Source organism: Lottia gigantea (assembly GCF_000327385.1).
Source record: "Lottia gigantea unplaced genomic scaffold LOTGIsca_26, whole genome shotgun sequence".
In the NCBI taxonomy this organism is placed as follows: Eukaryota; Metazoa; Mollusca; class Gastropoda; family Lottiidae; genus Lottia; species Lottia gigantea.
The window spans coordinates 2,429,373-2,451,389 of NW_008708797.1; the positions used below are offsets into that span (position 1 = coordinate 2,429,373).

A 22,017-nucleotide genomic window follows, 5' to 3' on the forward strand; every position below is an offset into this window, starting at 1 on the left:
ATTTTTACACCTGTTTGTGGAATGTTTATCTCGAACTATGTAAACAATAGTTTCACCTGTTTCCAGAAAGCTCTACCAAATCCTCTCTAATTATACCATTTATAAACATAGACAGTTCTATTTCTTTTTATGAAGTCCTTCCTAATGTTCAATAGAAAATCAAGTCAGACTGAATCATAATACTCAACCCTCTAAATTTCAGCTATAATATTCAGTGCGTTATTTTTGTGTATTCTCACCCATTGAATTCATTTTGTCTGCCTATTTGTAAAATACACCATAATGCGATGATACGTTATTTTGATTTTTGTAACCCTTTTTTACATATTATGCTAACAAAATTTTAGATCGAGTTAACTAAATTTTAACTCAGGGTATTCTTGTCCTGCTCTAAATTGTTTGCAGCCCACCCTTAATGATTAGTGAACTGATTAAAAATTAGCGTTGTAAACAATAATTATCGATCACCACGACGTTGTTAACTATCCTATCTTACCATAGCAACGTGTAAACAAAGTGGCTCATCATATAGACGAGGACAGTTAAAAGACATCACAATCAGTAACGAAAGTGTGTTTATTAGAAGAACAGTGTAGCTTATTGTGTAGTAAAAAATGGATCAGACAAAAAGACCACTGCAGATTCCACCAGAATTTGCCAGTTATGCTGAGAAACATGAAATATTTGATACCTACAAGCGACTTCTGGAACAATTGATTGTGAATAGACCTGATGAACCTATCAAGTATATGTTGGATATTCTAAAGAGAGATAAAGAGGTACTGCCACATATCATTGTTTTAGGACCACCAGCTGTCGGTAAGAAGACTATTGCCAGAATGATTTGTGCAAAAACAAGAGCTGCTCATTTGACAGTAGACAATTTAATAGATGAAGCAGAGGTCGATTTACGTGAAGAAGCCAAAAATCATATCAATACAGATAAACCGATTCCAACTGCTTTGTGGATTCAAATTTTGAAGCAGAGATTTAAATTATTTGATTGTGTAAAGAAAGGGTGGGTTATGGAAGGTTTTCCACTTACCAGAGAACTAGCTTTAGCAATGCAAGAAAACGGATACTTTCCGCAACACTGTGTGCTATTAGAAGCTTTAGATGAAGTTCTTATTGATAGAGCTTCTGGAAAGAGAATTGATCCAAAAACTGGGGATGTTTATCATACGTCCTTTAATATGCCAGCTGAACCTGATATACAGTCCAGATTAGTCACCTCTAAGGAATATTCAGAAAAGGGAATGGTGAAGAAACTAGCAGAATATCATCGCCATATTGATGGTATAGTGAGGTGCTATCAGAAAGTTATTAAACGATTTAATGCTGACCAGCCAAGTGCCGATGTTCTTTCTGAAGTAGTAAGTTTTATTGAGAGTCAAAGAAGAAGCAATACTCCACATACACCCCGTGTTATTTTGTTGGGACCTACAGGTAGTGGTAGAGCAGTACAGGCTAGTCTATTAGCATCTAAATACAACCTAGTTGATGTGTCATGCGGACAGCTCATTAAACAAGCAATATCAGAGGAAACCAAAGCTGGATTAGCTGCTAAAACGTATGTTCTGAAAGATGTTGTCGTTCCTGACAGTATAGTGTTAAATATTCTGAAAGAGAGATTAAGTCAAGTAGATTGTGTGGTTAGAGGTTGGGTATTACATGGTTATCCAATCACTAGAGAACAAGCTGAACAGTTAGATAAAGTGGGTTATGCACCTAATAGGGTGTTTTTCCTCGATGTTCCTACTGATTCTATTATAGAAAGACTTACACAACGATATACAGACCCTGTCACAGGAGAACGATATCACCTACAATATAATCCACCTAGAACATACGATGTTAAACATCGTCTAGTTAGACACCCCAGAGATATGGATACTGGTGTTCGTAAACGAATCGCCCAGTTTAATGCATACAAAGATGAACTGTCTGATTTCTATGAGTCTTCCCAACATGTCAATGCAGATCAAGATCCCCATACAATATTTGAATCGTTAGAAAGTATGATTGCTGAACCATTGCCTAAAAGACTGTGATCAGATTCAATATTACGTGTCCATTTGGAGAATAATTTTTATTAAATAATATTACATAAAATTTGCCGCGTAAATTTTATTTTGGTCCTAATGATTAGAGATGCACCTCTTACCTCATCCGTGAATTAATTTTTTAATGATAGAACTGTTAATATATTATTACTACCACTTACTATATTGCTATTGCAATTTACTACGAGATTTACATTACAATGTGAGTTTGACCTCGTTTTTGTTGAATGTCGGTCAAAATATGACGTCAGAGATTACGTATTGTGGGAAATAGGTCAGTGCAGAAAAGCCTAAGATTATAATAGAGTTGAACTTAATGTATGAAAAGTTCCACCACGTTTGCAACATTAAAAAAAATACTTTGAAATTTCTTGCACAGGAAGGATGAGATATTATTTTACTTTATTATTTATTTGAGGCTACGAAATTCACGTTGAAAGTTTGACTTGCGTCCATATTATAATAGATGTATACGTCATTGGTGTACACTCTATGCTTGCGCCACGTAACTCACGTTCATTCATTTTATAATTGTGGGTTTCTTTTCAAACCATCCCGAAACGTAATGCAGTTAATCTATCTAATGTTAATTTTTTCCCCCAAGAATTAATTCTTTATAAACAAGTAGGCCTAGCCCTAGGCCATAAAAGTTATAATTTTAACTTTCTAACGACTACTAAAATCAAGCGGAGATAACAGTAGAGTAAAAATGAAGTAGGCAACTGAGATTTTTCATTCATTGTTGACAAAAATCTTATCTTAAGATTTTAAAGTGAATTATAAAGACAATCCAAATGCCGTGCTTGCGAGGACAGGAGGGTGTCTGAGGAGGGATGATATTTTTTGAAATTTTAAGACTGAATTCGCGCGATTTTGATGTGTAATTTTTTGTAAATTACTTAAATTGTTATTTTCAATGAATATTGCTTTTGTTTAGCATTTGTATGATCGAATGCGACTGCAAGAAGCGACAACTCTGTATGAGAAGTTAATAATGGCACGTCATGAAGCTATGACGTCACCTCCTCTTGAGTGTCGTAAGAATGCTCACGAAGTAAGAACATTAAAGAAACATGACCAAGAGTTCTAAGAGTACGATGATTCTTACACAGATCACTATCTATTGGACCATCTTAACTTTCTGTATCTCAGGTGTGATAATATAATCATTTAACCAACATCATTGTTGTCTCGGCTGTATCCATAAAGTTATATAGCGTAACATAGCTCTCCTCTACCTATGGCCTGCAATGTTGACGCTTCGCGGTGGGCCTAGTGATGCAATTAAAATCGATAAAACAGCCTTTGCATCGGCTACTACGAAAAAAAATTTCCCTTTCTTTAATCCATTCTGTTATATTATCCTGTCACGGTCAGATTTAACTTTTGAATATTTTATGTAAATTTCTATTTTTAGGCGTTGTGGAGGATAAACCTAAAGATGAAACTGGAATACCAGTAATTGATGTAAAAGGAAATATGGGGCCGCCGATTGAAAACTCCTCGTACATCAAAAACTTGGCACTCTTAAACAAGAAGAATCATAGTAGCAGAAGTCTTCAAGCTGAATATATTGATTATAAAGATATGGAAGAGGAAGTAGAAGATGAAAACTATTTTGTAATTTAGTTATTCTTCTTAACGAAATCACCTTTTTCTTTTTGTCCGAATCCCAAAGCGATCAAAGAGATTTCGGAATATGATGTTGAATTAATGCTTGAGTTTTAAAGGGAGAACAATACCTAATACCAATACCACAAGTTCACACATACAGACAACAATAAATTTATAATATTTTGTGATGTGAAGTCAAATCAAGCTCATACATAAATATCTGATATGGGATTTTCCATGAAAAAGAAAATATCACATATTGGACATATAAATCAGATTATAAAACAACAACGTTGCCCTGTCGTTTGAATAAATAATACCTGATATAAACCCATATATTAGCTTTGTAGTTTTTTCTTTTTTACTTTTCAGATTGATGATGATGATTTAACAACTGCTCAAAGATTCAAAAGACATTGGAAGAGAGTTCTTTCACGATGTCTTATTTTATTAGCTATTGTAATTTTTATAGTACTTTTTTGTCGATGCTTACTGGCTACAGTGTGTACCTTTTTAGTACCATCGTTAAAATCATCCTGTACCTGTTTATCATTTTTGCCGTGTTGCAAAGAAGAAAAAGACACAAGTAAGTAATAACGACCCGTTAAAAGTCTGGAATAGACATTATAAACCAATTTTGTCGTCGCCATGATCATTTGGAGAGACGTTGGTGACTTGAGTATATGAATGTGTACGATTAAAATGTTTCATGCAGTCGAAGAGCCTCCTGTCACAAAGGCAGCCGAATCGTTTTCTTGCTTTGATCTCAGATGCTGGCGGTTATCCTGTAAGTTGCTTCGGCTACGTCTATGCGTGCAGTAGTGTTTATTTCGATCACAAGGGTAGCTTTAGTGACTATCCAGCATAGTAAGAAAGTGTCTTGATGAACAGGTAATCAATTTAAGTTAAATCAAGATTGGATATATAAAAACTATAGTTTCCATCGTACCCAGGAGCTAAATTTGACGTTTGTACTAATTCAAGGACAATAACTCTGAAATCTTCATCAAATCATTACCAATTTCGAGTTAAAACGAGATTTCATCAATATATACATGCATACAAAGTTTCATCACAAGTTTTTTTTGCCAAATTTGACTAGTTTTTACTAAGTCAAGGGCAATAAGTCGAAACTGTTCATTTAGTTGTTACCAATTTCGAACTTGATCGAGACCTCATCAATATATACATGCATACAATGTTTCATTAAGATCAGTAAAACATTGTAGGCTCACATAACGTTACCTCAATAAATGTCTTGCCTTGATCAAAACGATAATTACCACTCTCCCTCCTATCATGTTATTGGCATCTCCATAGAAAAATGAGAAAAGAAATGTCATTTCGACTCGCACTTACGACAAATATTCAGGAATTCTTAAAGACCTTATTGGTACCAAATGGCATCTGAAATACACTACACCCTTTAATTACATTTCAGTGTATGTCAAAGTTCAAGAGTTGGGTAAAAATCTTGGAATGGAAATTAATAGAGAATCGTATGCACATCTGCTAGAAATATGCGAGGATGAAGGAATGACTGCCGTTAAACACGTCAAACGTGTATGAAGTACTTTATTTTTGCTTATTATAAATTCCAAATTAATGTGGACATCTTTTTGTTTTATTTCCTGGGAAATTTTCGGGTACTGGTCGAAGGGGTAGGCTCGTAGCCAGCCAAGTCCTTTTGGGGGTCTAACGTCCAATCAAGGGGGGCAGTTTAGGTAGTCTATCCCCCCTACCCTCCCGGAAAACTATGTGAAATGTTACGCATTACAGTGGTGCTCTCTATTGCTATTTATTGCTATCTTTATTGCTGCCGAGGTCGCCCATTGGAAGCCTGGTAAAACGATTTTCTGAATCTGGGGATCCCCTCTAGAATAGGGACTGTATAGGACCACCACGAGGAAATTGTGAGAATAAGACGCCAGGAAAAGCGATTTCCTGACATTTCCCAGCAAATTTAAGGTTCAAGATATTTGTATAGAGTCTGTGGTATGCCGCGAAGAAAATTTTGAGAATTAGTCGCCGGAAATGTGATTTCCTGACATTTCCTGGCGAATTTAAGGTTTATTTGTATAGGGACTGTGGGACCACCACAAGAAAATTTCTCATCAATATATTGTGATCGTTAACAAATACATTTTATGAAAAAGACTGCAATTTGATTGTGTGCATCATCTGCAATACAAAAAAACAGGACAAAACACAATACTGTGGAAAAATTAGCATTATCAACTTTGAACATGCCACTACCAACAACCAGATCATCGGCCTCACAAAAGACTAATGAAAGTTATGCAGAATGTGACGACCAAACTGTAAACATGGGTAAAATTCTACTAGAACTAAGTGAAATAAAATCAACTTTGGAAAACTCTATCAAGAAGAATGAAATAGTGGACATTGTCAACACTATTGTAATTTAACTTTTAGAAAATTTCAAACTGGAAATCTTTGAGAAAATCAACAGCAAAACAGACTCACTTCAAGATGACATAAATTCAATAGCAATTGAAAATGAACTTTTGAAAGAAAAATTGACATTGATGGAAAACTCTGTGGTTGACCTCGAAGCTAATCTCTCAGCAGCTGACACCAGATCAAGGGAGGCTCTCAAAAGTTCAAACTACAATGAACAGTACTCAAGGAAGAATAATATAAGAGTTCTAAACTTAAAAGAAAGAAAAGGTGAAGATCTCAAAGATGAAATAATTCAAATAGCCAGAAAAGACTTACATATTGATCTTAAAAAGAGTGACTTTTTGGCTGCCCACAGAATCCCAGGAAGAAAGGATCAAGATAGACCTGTTATTCTGAAACTAGCCTTCACAGAAATAAAACAAAACGTAATGAAAAATAAAAAGAAATTGTGTGGTGCTACCAAATTTTTTGATGACATTACCAAAAGGAACCTGAATCTGATTAAAGACTTAAAAATAGTGACAAATTCGAAAATGTGTGGTATTTTAACTGTGCAGTTTACTGTAAAACCTCCCCTGAAAGTGAAAAAAAGAAAATTGATCTTTTTGATCTTGTACAAAACTATCTCAACAACATTACCTTCCCAATCTCTACTTCATAAATGACTGGTGTTATCCTCACTGTAGACTGAATACAATACATCCTCTCCCTCGTCTTTTATAAACAACTACATAGGTAGAATTTTTGATGATCTAAAACAACTTTTAACAATAATTTACAATTTCTGAAAATTGTTCATTCATGTTTTAGGTATGATTATGTCAAACCACAATTAATTTCTGATTGATTGTCTCCCCTGTTTGACTGTGAATTGTTACCTTACTATAATCTTTCAGAGGAACCAATCCCAGTGACCTTGAATATCAGGAATGCAATGTGCTAGATTGGTCAACTTTCTTTAAGTGTCAACTGAAATTCTATATTGAAAATTGTTTATTCATGTTTTAGTGATGATTCTGTCAAACCACAATTTATTTATGATTTGATTGCCTCCCCTGTTTGACTGTTAATTGCAACTATATTATAATTGTAATATTTCAGAGACTTTGTCAATCAAATAGCTTCTTAACTGTTCATGAATTATTTAACTTTCCTTGTAATGAATGTAGGAACTCACAATATTCTTAAACAGATCGGAAGCACTGACCTATAGAAAAATGCACATGCTGTATGTACTCAATTTCTCTCGTAAATTTCCATATCTCTCACTTTCTATTTGCTTTTCTGGCAGTACCGTCATTACCTTTTATATTAACTTAACAATCGTCCACATGTCTGTCCACTTCAATCGTATATTTGTCCGTCATGTCCATTACTTTTAAAAGAAACTTTTTAACAATTACTAATGGGTGAAGTAAGTATTATGTCAGTGAATTGTCAAGGTTTAGGAGATTCAGGTAAAAGAAGAGATGTTCTGAACTCCCTAAAATCCAAAAACTATAATATTTACTGCCTCCAAGATACTCACTTTGACCGTCTACAAGAAAATTTTATTCAGACCCAATGGGGCTATAACTGTATTTTTCAGTCTTATCGCACCAATGCTAGGGGGGTAGCTATATTTTTCAATAACAATTTTAACTATAAACTACATGATACTTTAACGCTTGAAAACACAATATTGTTAGACATTTCAATCGAGGACACCCGTTTAACATTAATCAATCTGTACGGTCCTAATGATGATAACCCAGCATTCTACGACAAATTGTTCCATAATATTGAACATATTGGCAATGAAAATTTTATTATGTGTGGGGATTTTAACTTAGTTTTAAACCCGGAATTAGACAGCAAAAAATTATAAACATTTTAATAATCCTAAAGCTCACGAAAACCTGCTAAAATGGATGGAAACTTATGAGGTAAAAGATAGTTTTAGGGAATTATATCCTTCGCTAATAAGGTACACATGGAGGAAATCAAATCCACAGAAACACGCCAGACTTGACTTTTTTTTAATATCAAATGAGCTCACTAAGTATCTTTCAAAACATAAATTTGAAAACAGTTATCGATCAGATCACTCGGGAATTGTATTACAAATAAAATTCAAAAAATTTGTTAAAGGAAACGGCATCTGGAAATTTAATAATAGTCTACTTAATGATTTGAACTATGTCCAACGCGTGAAAGAAACCGTTAGAAAAACAAAATGTCAATATGTCGTACCAGTCTATAACTTGGAGAACATAGATAAAATACCAAATAATGAATTACAATTTACTGTAAATGATCAAGATTTCTTAGAAATTCTATTAATGGAAATTAGGGCCAACACCATTTCTTTCTCGGCGTATAGGAGTAAATGTAGAAAAGAGAAAGAAAAATATATTTCCGACCAAATTAAAATTTTAGAAGTCTCAGTAGGTGTTTCTGAGTTTGAAAAAATTGAGAAATTGAAACAAGAGCTGGAAGAAATAAGAAACTTTAGGTTAAAGGGACATTTTATCAGGGCTCGCGCAAATTGGATCGACGAGGGGGAGAAGCCATCTAACTATTTCTGCAGTCTCGAATCTAGAAATTTTGTCAGTAAGCACATCTGTAAATTGGAAAATGACTTAGGTGAAACAATTGACAACCAAGAAGATATTCTAAAAGAAACAAGAAATTATTATAAAAAACTGTATTCGAGAAGACATTTTTTGAATAGCGATGACGTAGCAAACAAATTAAAAAAACCTACCAATTAATACTCTAAGCGAGACGGAAGCAAATGAACTTGAAAAAGAAATATCTCAATCAGAATTGTTAGAATTTTTGAAACTGACTAAAAACAATAAAAGCCCTGGATCAGATGGCTATTCCTTTGAATTTTTAAAAGTCTTTTGGATTGATATAGGACACTTTATATTTAGGTCCCTATCGCACGGATGTTCGGAAAAACAATTATCTATCACCCAAAGACTTGGAATAATAACATGTATCCCCAAGAAAGATAAAGACAAGCGCTTCCTAAAAAACTGGAGACCTATAAGTCTATTAAACTGTACATACAAACTAGCTTCTGGATGCATTGCCAATCGATTTAAGACAGTTCTAGATAAATTAATTAACAGAGATCAAACTGGGTTTATAAAAGGACGTTTCTTAGGGGAAAACATAAGACTAATTTATGACATAATGCACTACACCGATTTTCATGATATTCCTCCCCTTTTGTTGTTAATCGATTTCGAAAAAGCTTTCGATTCCATTTCATGGGATTTCATTTTATCTGTGTTAAATATTTTTAAATTTAAATCTTATATGAAAGATTGGATTATTACTTTATACAACAACTCAAGTTCTTGTGTCCTCCAAAACGGTTTTTTATCTGATTCATTTTATCGTGAAACGAGGATGTAGGCAAGGAGATCCATTATCGCCTTATATATCTATTTTATGCGCCGAGATTTTAGCAACTCTTGTTCGAAATTCTAAGGATGTAAAGGGTGTAAATATTTACAATGAGGAGTATAAACTATCCCAATACGCGGACGATACAACTTTTATTTTAGACAGATCACCTGAATCAATAAAAGCCACTTTAACAATACTAGACTTTTTCGCTGAAATTTCTGGCTTGAGAATAAATTATTCCAAAACAAAGGCAATTTGGATTGGAGCGAAAAAATTTTTGGAGGAAGTTTATCATCATGACAAATGGAAACTATCGTGGGGGTCCACAAACTTCGATTTTCTAGGATTCAGGGTTACATTAGAACTAGATAGTATTTCCAAAATAAACTTTGACTTTGTATGTAATTCTATAAACTCTACTAAATCAATGGTCAATACGTTATCTAACACCGATTGGTAAAATAACTGTACTGAAATCACTTATAATTCCGAAATTAACTCATTTGTTTATATCTCTTCCAAACCCTGAGCCAACTCTTATTAATCTCCTCAACACAAAATTTTTCAAATTTATTTGGAACAACAAACCTGAGAAAGTCAGTAGAAAATGTATAAAACAATCTTACAAAAATGGAGGTTTGAATATGGTAGATTTAGATAATTTTATAGTTTCACTTAAAACAACATGGATAAAACGTCTCATCCTATCAGAGAGTAAATGGGGCAAATTATTTGAATACAGTACAGGTCTAAAATGCGATTTTATTTCTAGATTTGACTATTCCTATCTCGAAAATAAACTAGACAATATTAATAATACTTTTTGGAAAAATGTTATCACCTCATGGATCCGAGTAAGGAAAAACATTAGCGCTAAGTGTAAAGCGGACTTAGGGAAAACAGTAATACGGCACAATTCTTCAATTAAACTGCTCAATAAGCCACTATTTTACCCAAGATATTTTAAACACAATATTATTTATATCTCAGATTTGTGGAATGATAGTGGGGATTTCCTTAATTATAACGATTTTTTAAAACTGTACCCAAGCTTAAAAACAAATTTCCTTGAATATACTACCTTAATTAAAACTATTACGCTATGTACAAACGAAACATTTGAAGAAAAAGAAAATGAACCTCTCGTGCTACTACGGCCTTTTATTCCATTTCACATTCAACTGTTGTTCAATTAATGTAAAGGTAGTAGGCATATTTATGATGCTTTAACAGAAAATATTTCGATTAAGTCACAAACCAAATTTGAGGTACTAGAATACAAAGCGAATGATTGGAGCCTAAATTACATTTTACATTTTAAAATATTACAAAAAATTCGAAAATTAATTGGTTTCAATACCGCATTTTACATCGCATTTTACCAACAAATACTTTTCTCTACAAAATTAAACTAGTCGAAACTGAATTATGCACCTTTTGTCAAAATAGTCCGGAATCTTTAGAACATCTCTTCTATGATTGTCTATATGTAAAATCCCTATGGGATAAGCTTAAAATTTACCTTTCTGGAACTGTGTTGTCATTAAAAACGGTTGTTTTCGGATCTAACTTATTAGGTATACCCTTAAATTGGCTTCTTCTTCATACAAAATTTTTCATTTATCGTTCAAGGATTAATAAAATCAAACCTAACCTAATAGCATTAATAAACTATCTCCTAGATAATATCAAAGTAGAACTATATTTATGTAAACACAAAAACGACATGTTTTTAAATGCACAATGGGATAATATTTTAGAAATACTGACAAATTTTGATCATTAACTGAACAGACGCAATTATAAGGAAATGACGGTATGGTACTCTTTCCTTTCATCTTTCCTATACTGTCCACTTGTTTCTGTTTCCATTTCTTTATCTCTCACAAACTCTGTTCAATATATGGCATAGACTATACAACTATATAAAACTATAGATATTGTAAAATTATAATGAATATTAATGTGCTGCTTATATTGTATATATTACAGATATCTGTATTGTATATGTTTTGCCAATAAAATTTAGAAAAAAAAAAAAAAAAAATTTTTGATAATTAGAAGATTAATTTAAAATTTAAGATTCAAGATTAATGTACAGGGTCCCTGGTATGCCGCAGAGAAAATTTCGAGTCACAGATATATTATAAGGTCAGTTTGTGGGACAAGGGAACTTTTTTTTTTTAAGATTGAAACGACAATTAAAAGGAAATAAACATTATAGTTATTCTTCTCTGACTCTGAATAATGTAACAATCGTTGAGACTATTTGGGTAACATGAAAGGGGCCTACTATTATCTCTTGACCTCTCTTGTGCAATTTATCGATACCCAGATAATACCAGAGATCATTGTGGGCCAATTTCCTTATCGATGTATATCACGACTATAGATAATATCTATTCATATACATGTATTTACAAACTATATAGTGCATGGTCATTTAATTGAATGAAGTAAATATGACGTCCAGGTCAATTGTATGAATGAATTGAATTTTCTTCAATGGCTATTTTTCATTTCAATATATATGAAAGAAACTAAGGGGGGAGGATCACCGCCCCTGGTAGCATCAACGTTCTTCTGATATATCAAATCTTGTATCACAGAAATCAGTGAGGTGACTGAATTGTAGGCCGGCGAATACAACCAATTATAGCCCTCGACAGAGAAACTGGGAACATTTCTTTTTGGTTGTCGAGGAATCCGGTTGTCTGTATTCGCTTACATACAGTCTAACCAAACCGCTACAATTACACACTTCCGGAACACAAGAAAGGTCGCTATCGTAGGTATAAGATGGTTCCGGTTCTTGCATGTATTTGTAAGCCCGTTATGCAGGTAATCAAATGAATGTTTACAGGTTACAGTAAAATTACAAAACGATTTTATGAAACGAAGTTTGAGTTTACATAAGAAGTAGACATCCCAGTTGCGTATGATAAAAGTAGAGCTACCGTAAAATGTATTATAAAAGCGAAAGTAGAATTTACCGGATGTTGTTATAAAAAGTGTGTCACGTGGGCTTAAAATACACATTATCGGGTGAAAATAGATCAAATTACCATCTTAATTGGGGGATTAATTAATCAGGCAATGATAATATTATTACGTGATGAGATTAACGCGTGTTACCGACAATGAAGATACAAGTGATGATAGATATTTTGGTTGATTTATGGTAGAGAATTTGAACACTGAAAACGGTAGGTCCCGTGAAAATTTAATCAGGAAAAAAAACAAAAATCGGTAGAATCGGGTATCCCGCCGGTAGAGCGGTAGACAACATGCAAAAGCGGTAGAAACCCGACAAGATCGGTAGATTACACATGTATGATTTGTATTAAAAATATAACTTGACTTAACATTTAAAAGAATAATGTTCTCAAAAATATAAAAAACTAAACCATAAAGGCAAGATGAAATGAAATGCCATTTACCAATGACCAAAAGTCATGGTCATAAGAAATAATAATAATAATGTGCCATTAGATCCATCTATAATCCTATATTGAGTTAAGTCTTTTTGGTCCTATTACTTACATAATTGCAGACAGTTCCCTTTTAAGTTTAAAAAGCTCATTATCAACTACTTGATAAGTTATAATTATATATTCATCTGTTTTCTATTTCTTTTATCAGGAATGTGACTTCTCTAAAATCAATAATCTTTTGATAAAATATGTCACATTTTCTGCAATAAAAAGAATGGTTAAATGTATATTGGTTACTCTGTTCATTTTAAGGAAGTTGTTTGAGGGTGCTTTGGACATGATGGATTGCTTGATGGTGGAAACAATCTGGACTGTTGACCTTTTAAAGATTGATAGCCATTTTGAATGCTTAAAGTTGGCCCCTTGCTTAAGCTGGTTTCTTAATGAAGGGCCAAGCCATGGTGATATTTCAAGCCATGATGATATTTCAAGTCTAAGGCATACCTTTTGTGAAATAAATGAATCTTTTGACTGGGTTTCCTTACTTTTTCAGGATACTTCTCGAAATTTCTACTTTAAACTGAAGTCCAGACATGTAGGCCTACCTATACTGCTGGTTGATTTTTTTTAAGATTTACTATATTATGAGCTTGATAAATATAATACATGTAGTTTTTTTGTCACCTTGGGTAAAGATATAAATACGTTGTTACTTTTACCTTGTAAAATATAGAATTTTTTAGGTTTCTCCCACACGACACCAAGAAGATACACAGGTATACCCATTATTAAATATAATAAACATATTCCTAGTTCTTTTGGTTTTCTATAGACAGACATAGCTATCAATATTAATATCAGAATAAGCATCAATATTGGTAAGACTATAGGCATCTGAAAATACATAATTAGAACTAACAGAATGTTAACTATTTGTATGTTTTAAAAAAAACTGATGATATGATATGGATAGAATGTAGGTAATTAGGTCACAGGTAAATCGGTCACCGGAAATTTGGTCACAGTAAAAAGGTCACACGGTAATTTGGTCACAGTAAAAAGGTCACACGGTAATTTGGTCACAGTAAAAAAAGTCACACGGTAATTTGGTCACAGTTATACGGTCACATGGTAATTTGGTCACAGTAATAAGGTCACACGGTAATTTGGTCACTGTAAAAGGGTCACACGGTAATTTGGTCACAGTAAAAAGGTCACATGGTATTTTGGTCACAGTAAAAAGGTCAAATGGTAATTTGGTCACAGTAAAAAAGTCACACGGTAATTTGGTCACAGTAATACTGATTCACATCAACCGCTTGTAGTTGATAACTAGATTCAATAAATGGTGGAGGATGGGCAATGTCACAACTTAAGTAGGGTTCTTTGGACTAATTGCTCTGTCCAGATGCAGTGTCATGAATCCTTCGACACTCCGATACAGTCCGACAAGACATTTGAGACTTGATATTTGCAAATTGAAAAGCACGTTTTCATCACACAGACTGCAATCTTGACTACATTTTCGAATTTACCACTGAACGTGGAATTCATATTTCCGCAGAATTGTATTTCTGGTCCTCATATCGATCAAGTGGCGTTTGAGACTGAAATAATAAACGGTTAGGCCTATGTGACCTAAATTTATAGTGGCATTGTCTCGATTGTTTAATGAACTAGTCTTTAGATCAATTTGCCTACCAAGCCATTTCAATCTTGAAAGGTGCTACCAAGACATTTCAATCCGCGATAAGATTTGCTGCTGGTGGGCCTTTAGCCTTGTGGGCATCTGCTCGTATATATATTAGCACCGTTGCTCGTAAATTTCCACGCCTGTCCCAATGACCTGAGCGTTTTTCAATTTTCGGGTAGGGTGAGATGGGCGCCCTTCAGAAACGTGAGATACGTGCGAAGCATCTCACTCTACCCCCACCCGGAAATCGAAAAGAATCTGCTTTGAAACGCTCACGTTATTGGTACAGGCACGGAAATTTATGAGTAGTGGAGATTATATATAAAATACATATCAAATCAACTTCATTGCTGAAGTCAATACTGGATGATTTCACAGGCTGCATTCAGTGAGTGAGAATTCTGTAATTTGGAATGGCGAGAGTCGGCAAAAGTTAAACGGTGGTATGGCTTGCAAGCTTAAAAGGCATACCGGTGGCGGGTTGTATCAGCAATAACTATATAGCTGCAGATTGACAGGTATACTAAACACTGTTCGACCGTTCAGGGCCCCACAAGGTCCATCCATCTCTGGCAGAGGGCAAGCAAAACACTATATTATGTATTATGAAATAAATATCACTACACCAGTTACCAGTAATTTCATTTTACTAGTTTTGCCTTGACCAGATCACTGTGTGACCATATTACTGTGACCAACTTACCGTGTGACCTTATTACTGTGACCAAATTACCGTGTGACCGTATTACTGTGACCAAATTACCATGTGACCCTTTTACTTTGACCAAATTACCGTGTGACCTTTTTACTGTGACCAAATTACTGTGCGACTTTTTTACTGTGACCAAATTACCATGTGACCTTATTACTGTGACCAAATTACTGTGTGACCTTATTACTGTGACCAAATTACCATGTGACCATATTACTGTGACCAAATTACCGTGTGGCCTTTTTACTGTGACCAAAGTTCCGGTGACTGAATTTCCTGTGACCTAATTACCGCGCCCCTATGGATAATGTCAGTTAGTGAGAATATTAATAGCATCTTGGAATTGATGAACTTTATACTTTTGTCAAATACTGATTTAAATTCTGAAAAGTGATACAGAATGTGGTTAATTTGATGAAAAAATTATATGATTTCAGTCTTTACTAATTTGAAAGCTACCAGAAGTATCTTTTATTTTACCGAGTAATAATACCATATTTGAAATTCAACAAATGTTGTTTAAAAGATAAACTATGAAGTAATGTATACCTTTAAAGGTCTAGGAGCATCTGGAAACTTATATCGTAAATATAGTGAACACACTAACACTGTAGATATCATTATTGATGCAAATAAACTCATAAAATCAATAAACGATACAATACTGCCACTTAATAATACACACATAACTGGAATACTCTGAAATACACAGTAAATATCTTCTCCATTATGGACTAGAACAGATAACTAGTTTTGATATTGTCATAACTTTCTATATTCTGGACATGAAGTTTATGAGAAAATTACAAATAAAAAAAAGTTGCCTGTTGCCTGATATACATGGACAATGCTGATTTTACAAAGTGTTGCAATTCACAAGCAACAAAGACAGTACTGTTCATTTAAAAGGTCCATTTTTAGATAGAACCTGGGATTATTCCATGATATAACTAGTATTAAATTATAAATAATCTACTTACACAGCCTATTATAGCTGGCCATGGTGTTAAATATTTACAACTTATCATCTGAAACAACTTGGGCATATGTCCTACTCTTGATGCAGCAAACAATATTCTATAAAAGAAACCCAATTTTAAGATTAAAATATGCTAACATTAAGCAGCAAAAAAGTGAAATGTAATTTGCATCAGAACATAAGCTATTTTTAAATAGTTTAAAAAAAAATAAAATACTTGTCCCAACACTTTTAGTGATTATAATAAATAAATGATTCGGGATAACTATTGCATAACTCATGGATTTTATCAGTCACTTGTTTTACAGGTCTCAGGTTTTTTTTCGTTGCATTTTGATTTATATGTGATTTATATGGTACAAAAATTAATCAACACTGTAGACTTAACCATATTCAAAAGCTAATCAAAGATTCAACTACAACAAGAGGGCTGAACTTGTAAACAAATGTAAAGAAAGATATTCTGCTTGGCATATATACGCCAAGTCTGAGATACCACATCTGAACTGAGACATCACATCTGAACTGAGACATCACATCTGAATCTTTCAACTTTTGAAAAATTGAAAACTAAATCAATTGTTAATGTGAAAATGAAGTTCTTACCTTGGTTGACCCAAAATGAGCACATTTAAACCCCCAATAGAACATAATGCAACTAGTATAGATATTGTGAAGCCAAGAGCTGGGTGAATGTGCTGCATGGCAACCTAAAATATATGTATAATTGATGATTAGTTATATTCAAATATCATATATTTTGATATTTTGGCTGTCTATCCTTAAAATGATTGGATAGAGTTTACCATGTTTATCCATTGTATGGTATATTGAGGAGAGAACACTTTACTTTCTAACCACCTGTTCCAAGAAACTGACATCTGATGCAAGAGTTCCCATTACACAAATACTTAACCAGATGTTGTCATTATGCTTGAATTGTATTTGGGACAGTGATGTCATAACTCGTCATGTAAGTAGAAAGATGAAAATATAAATGTCCTTCATACACAAACAAAATATAATACCTCTTTCTTTTAAGTTTGATTTAAACAGTTGAACTATTTGTTTATATTTCATTGAAGTGACTTTGGTTTTCAAATATGGGTTACACACAGGGTGTCAATATGAAAAATTCAAAGCAACATACTTTGTATATGTATGTATAGTTATTTCAATTTTCTAAGCATACTGTAACTGTTGTTAATAATGTTATTTCCATACTTAATTGTAGATATCTTACCACAGCTACAGCATCTGATTTTATAATTTCTCGAGGAGTCAGCAGAATACAATAAGTAAAATTTACCAATACAAATAAAACTGTTACAAGTGTTATTGATAACATCATAGATCTTGTTAATGTTCTAAAATATATAATTATAAAAGTTTGTATTCTAAGCTGCCGAGTTGACCAATTTTGAGGATAAATGTAGAAATAGTGTCAAATTTGGCTGTTAATGGCCTATATATTTTTGACACAATTTTCAATGACATGGATTCTGACACAGATCCAATATTTGTATTCATCTATGGGTACTATGCTTTAAGTCTAGAGACATAGAACATTTGATACTTAAATGGATAAATTATTCAAAGATTTTCAAAGAAATTTACACATATGTCATTGAATGTTCTGATCATTGAAATAAAGAAAATAAGTAAACTTACTTTGTTGGATTTTTAACTTCTTCAATTAGGATAGTAACAATAGGCCTTTAAAGGGATAAGAGAATTTTTTTATATATTTAGCAGAGATCATTTATATTTTCATTTTTTTTTTACCAAAATTAATTGTTTAGCCGTGTTGTCATGTGTAGGACGTCTCCATAATTATCTATGTTTGAAAATTACATTGACCACTCACCTTTTTTAAGACTTTGCAATGAAAATTTACGCAAAAGTCTCTGCTTTACACAGTTTGATATATGTGCCATAATTGACATGTATGAATAAATAAAATTTTCGTAGTCTATATCAGATAATATAATCAGATCAATGTCAGAATACATATTGAAATTATTACTTACCAACCACCGTAGTTATAAAATCCTGAGAAAAATGCCAATGCGATGCCACCAGGATCTATACTATCTACTCGGGTTATCTCAGACAGGTAATTTTCTGTATTTAAAATATAATATCATAGTTGATTTGATAATTACAGAAATACAACTTTCTAATTTCTCAAACATCATGTACAGGCACAGATCAAGTTTTCTTGGACAATCTTTGTAAGTTATAAATTCCAGTATATCACACTCATTGAACTTGATATAAAATACAACAACTCAACAGTTGACTGATATGTGCTACCAAGAAAAATGATGTGAAATTCAACTAACAATGAAAATCTTTATTAATTCAACACATTTATATTTCTTGATTTTCAATCAGATGCATACAGTTAAATTTGATTCATATCCAGCTACTATAGCAGTTCGAACTAGTTTTGGTTTTGGGCTCTATAATGGCTTGATATCATTAGTTAAAACCTTTAGAAATACACAGACATATTTCTCTACAATAAGGCATTTATTTTATTTAAAACCATACCAGTACCACAGCCACCAAAAAGCATAACAAACTTAAAAACCTTACGTAATGTTTTTAAATATTTTTGGCATTTAAAAATCTATTACACCAAACACTATGTTCTGGAGAAACATATCATATTTATGAACCAAATTAAAGGAAGCATTACCTTTATTACAGGGACATTTTGGGGCATTGATTTTAATCTTGAATATATGCAAAGTCTTCAAAAATACTAGAAATGTACAATTATCGCATAATTCCTTAAAAATACTTCAAACTAGGAATTTTACTCACTTTTCCTATATATGTCTATATATCAGAGTACCTTAAATTGACGATTCTTCATTTTAATATTCAATTGGGTAATTCTGGACACACAAGGATTTGAAGGCTCAAATTCAACAGTGAACTTTGAACATTATAACTGACTGGCTTAGCTAAAAAAATTCCCGTTTCTGAGTATTATTGGTGAAAAAAAATGGCCTACCTGTCCCTTTAAACTGAGTAAATCCAACCACTATGATAATTAATAAAGCAAGTATTTTAGCACCACTTAATATCCCTTGAACTTTAGTAACAAACTTCACATAGGTACAGTTAAGTGCAATGAATAATACTGAAAAATGAAATAATTAAAAGGATTAAGTCTACAAGTACAGTTTAAATGTTTTCAAAAAGGTTATTCATGAGCTCTTGTTTCTTTTTAAGATAAATTGTTTTATAATATGAAGATTTATAGAGGAATCTTATCAGTCATGGCTGGTGAGGGTATAGTTGTACTATCTCAGAAACAAAAACACAAAAATATAATGAGATTGACATTTCTGTCATTTTTATAATATACTTCATACTAACACAGAATACACACAGCAATCAATTTAACAGCTATATCAGGGAAAACACAGTCTGGAACTATAGCACTTAAAATATACAGAACAGCTGAATAGGCATTTATAGACCAGGATGGACCAATAATAAGAATTACAAATCCCCACAGAAAAATAAATCCACAAAAAGGACCAAGAACTTCCATTATATAGAAATAGGCTCCTCCTGCACATGGTAAAAACAGGGCTACTTCCAGAAAACAAAAGGCAAGAGCACCATTAAGAATACCAGAAATCAACCATACTATCAGTGCTAACATAGGAGATCCTGCATATTGTAAAACTGCAGGTGGAGAAATAAATGCTGCTGATCCACCAATATTTGTTACTAGGATTGCTGTGGCTGCCCAAAAATTTATAGATCGTTTTAATCTAATTTTTTCAACATCCAAGTTTGTTTGGTTTGTTAGTTCGCGAGAAGGCATATTGATCAATTATAGAATTGAAAAAAAGCAACTTTAATCTGATATAGAACTTATTATATCATCATTATATCAACATAATATAAGGCTTACACCACACACAGTTAAATAAAAATAAAACGAGACACACAGTTCACTTGGACTATTATAATATATACAAACACTTCACATCATGTTACCATGGTAACTTCTTGCCAACTCAATGGTTATCTCCTATTTCCTTTTCTGAAATTCAAAGGTTTTTTTTAACAGGTAATTATCCCATAATATATTGAAGGTTTCACTAAGACCTGTTAAGGAGACTTTGAATTGTGTCACTTTGCCTTAATTATGTACTAAAACTGTTCATAGAAAATCTATCAGTAGCTCAAAGTTTTACAATAAATCAACATTGAATCTATATAATAGTAGCCTAGGCCTATTTTAAAAAAATATTTCACTACTCTAAGCTTAACTAAAGCCTTATTATATACTTATGCACTATGACATTTTTTTTATATATCTATACTAGGGTTATAATGGAAAATCAATACAGCAGAATGCTATATCAATCAATCCATCCATTAGGCTATCTAACACTAAGACAAGATAGAACGTTTCTATTTATATGGCCATTTGCCATTGATTACATAAAATAGGCCTATAGTTCGACACACATAAAAGAAGGCCAACTCTACATATTATATCTTACATACCCGTGTTCATTTTATATGCCTGTTCACCACTTCTTTCAAAACGTCTTACTTGAGCAATTTATAGGCTTACGACCTTGACAGTTCAGGCGGGAATTTTAAACGTAGGCTAACATTGTAAAAAATTATTTTCATTTCATTGTAATAAAGTTGTTCTATTTAGGCTTACCTTGGAATTAGCTTATTTTAGATAATTTGATGATCACATGTCTAGTATGTTATGGTTAGAAGACTCTGCAGAACTTGAAGATAGTGGACCACAGCCATAAACGCCCACCACGGCATGCGCATGGTAAATATTCAAGATTTTGGGGCAAGGATATGTATACACATACCGAATTTCATTTGAAAAAATCTAGTTTTTAGAGCGTTTAGACGGACATGGGTGCCGACAATATACGTCTACACGGACAGATGTGGGCGTATAAAAATGGAAAGGGACACCACCAAATATACTTCGAATCTATGTCAAGGGGTGGGGGGGGGGGGGGGGGGGGAATTGTTTCAAAGTTCTTTATTTTTTACGATGAAATAATGCATATTATCACAAAAGTTGTATTCTTTGTCCTTTGGATGCCCTTTATTGTTTTATTCTCTAACAGTCAAATATTGTCAGAGGATTTTTCCTTTCATTGCAAATTATCAAAACCATGGTTAGGTTAGATATTCTTGATCTTTTGGGCTAGGCATATATTCTGTTAGCTGAAACATCTGCCCCCATTCCAGCCTCTGATAAGATATTTTGATAGTTGACAAGTGTAGAGTCGGAAAATCAAGGTCCTGTTTTGTGGGGATTTTATGCACGTCTGAAGGTGCCTATTTATATGTATCCAGTCTGCCTAACTCATATATATTCAAAAAGATGGATTTTTGTAGTAGTCGTCATAATCTCCTTACACTATATATTTCACGTCTGTGGTTCCATCAAAGTTTTTTTTAACGAAACAAATCTCTCGCTGGAAGATTGAGTGCGCAACACAACGGTCAAGGGGTCAAGCAATGTTGCTTAACACTAATTGTAAAAAGAGCACCTTCAGAGGGAAATCTACATAAACAGGGCGTGTTTTTCTGACCCTACTCTAGCCAACAACTGTCTAAATAGGAATCAGAGGCTGGAATAGAGGCAGATGTTTCAGACAATATTATGCTTGACAAAT

The 22,017-nt window shown here is 33.1% G+C and overlaps 3 protein-coding genes across 3 annotated transcripts; 2 read left to right on the forward strand and 1 right to left on the reverse strand.

Moving 5' to 3' along the window:
* Positions 1 to 614: 614 nt before the first annotated feature.
* On the forward strand, positions 615 to 2,533 carry LOTGIDRAFT_188991 (hypothetical protein; the record flags this gene model as incomplete). Its single annotated transcript, XM_009056059.1, has 1 exon — positions 615 to 2,533. One exon carries the CDS (start codon positions 615 to 617, stop codon positions 2,049 to 2,051), a length of 1,437 nt encoding a protein of 478 aa, XP_009054307.1. The 3' UTR covers positions 2,052 to 2,533.
* A 596-nt stretch (positions 2,534 to 3,129) lies between these two features.
* LOTGIDRAFT_232208 (hypothetical protein) lies at positions 3,130 to 5,289 on the forward strand. The gene is made up of 4 exons (XM_009056060.1): positions 3,130 to 3,215; positions 3,481 to 3,683; positions 4,050 to 4,263; positions 5,119 to 5,289. The coding sequence occupies exons 1-4, from the start codon at positions 3,137 to 3,139 to the stop codon at positions 5,244 to 5,246; spliced, it is 624 nt and encodes a 207-aa protein (XP_009054308.1). The 5' UTR covers positions 3,130 to 3,136; the 3' UTR covers positions 5,247 to 5,289.
* Positions 5,290 to 12,709: 7,420 nt separating this feature from the next.
* LOTGIDRAFT_232209 (hypothetical protein) lies at positions 12,710 to 20,171 on the reverse strand (the record flags this gene model as incomplete). Its single annotated transcript, XM_009056061.1, has 10 exons — positions 12,710 to 13,197; positions 13,657 to 13,831; positions 15,892 to 16,041; positions 16,323 to 16,419; positions 16,928 to 17,031; positions 17,565 to 17,688; positions 17,993 to 18,037; positions 18,352 to 18,445; positions 19,347 to 19,475; positions 19,715 to 20,171. 10 exons carry the CDS (start codon positions 20,169 to 20,171, stop codon positions 13,142 to 13,144), a joined length of 1,431 nt encoding a protein of 476 aa, XP_009054309.1. The 3' UTR covers positions 12,710 to 13,141.
* Positions 20,172 to 22,017: the final 1,846 nt, after the last annotated feature.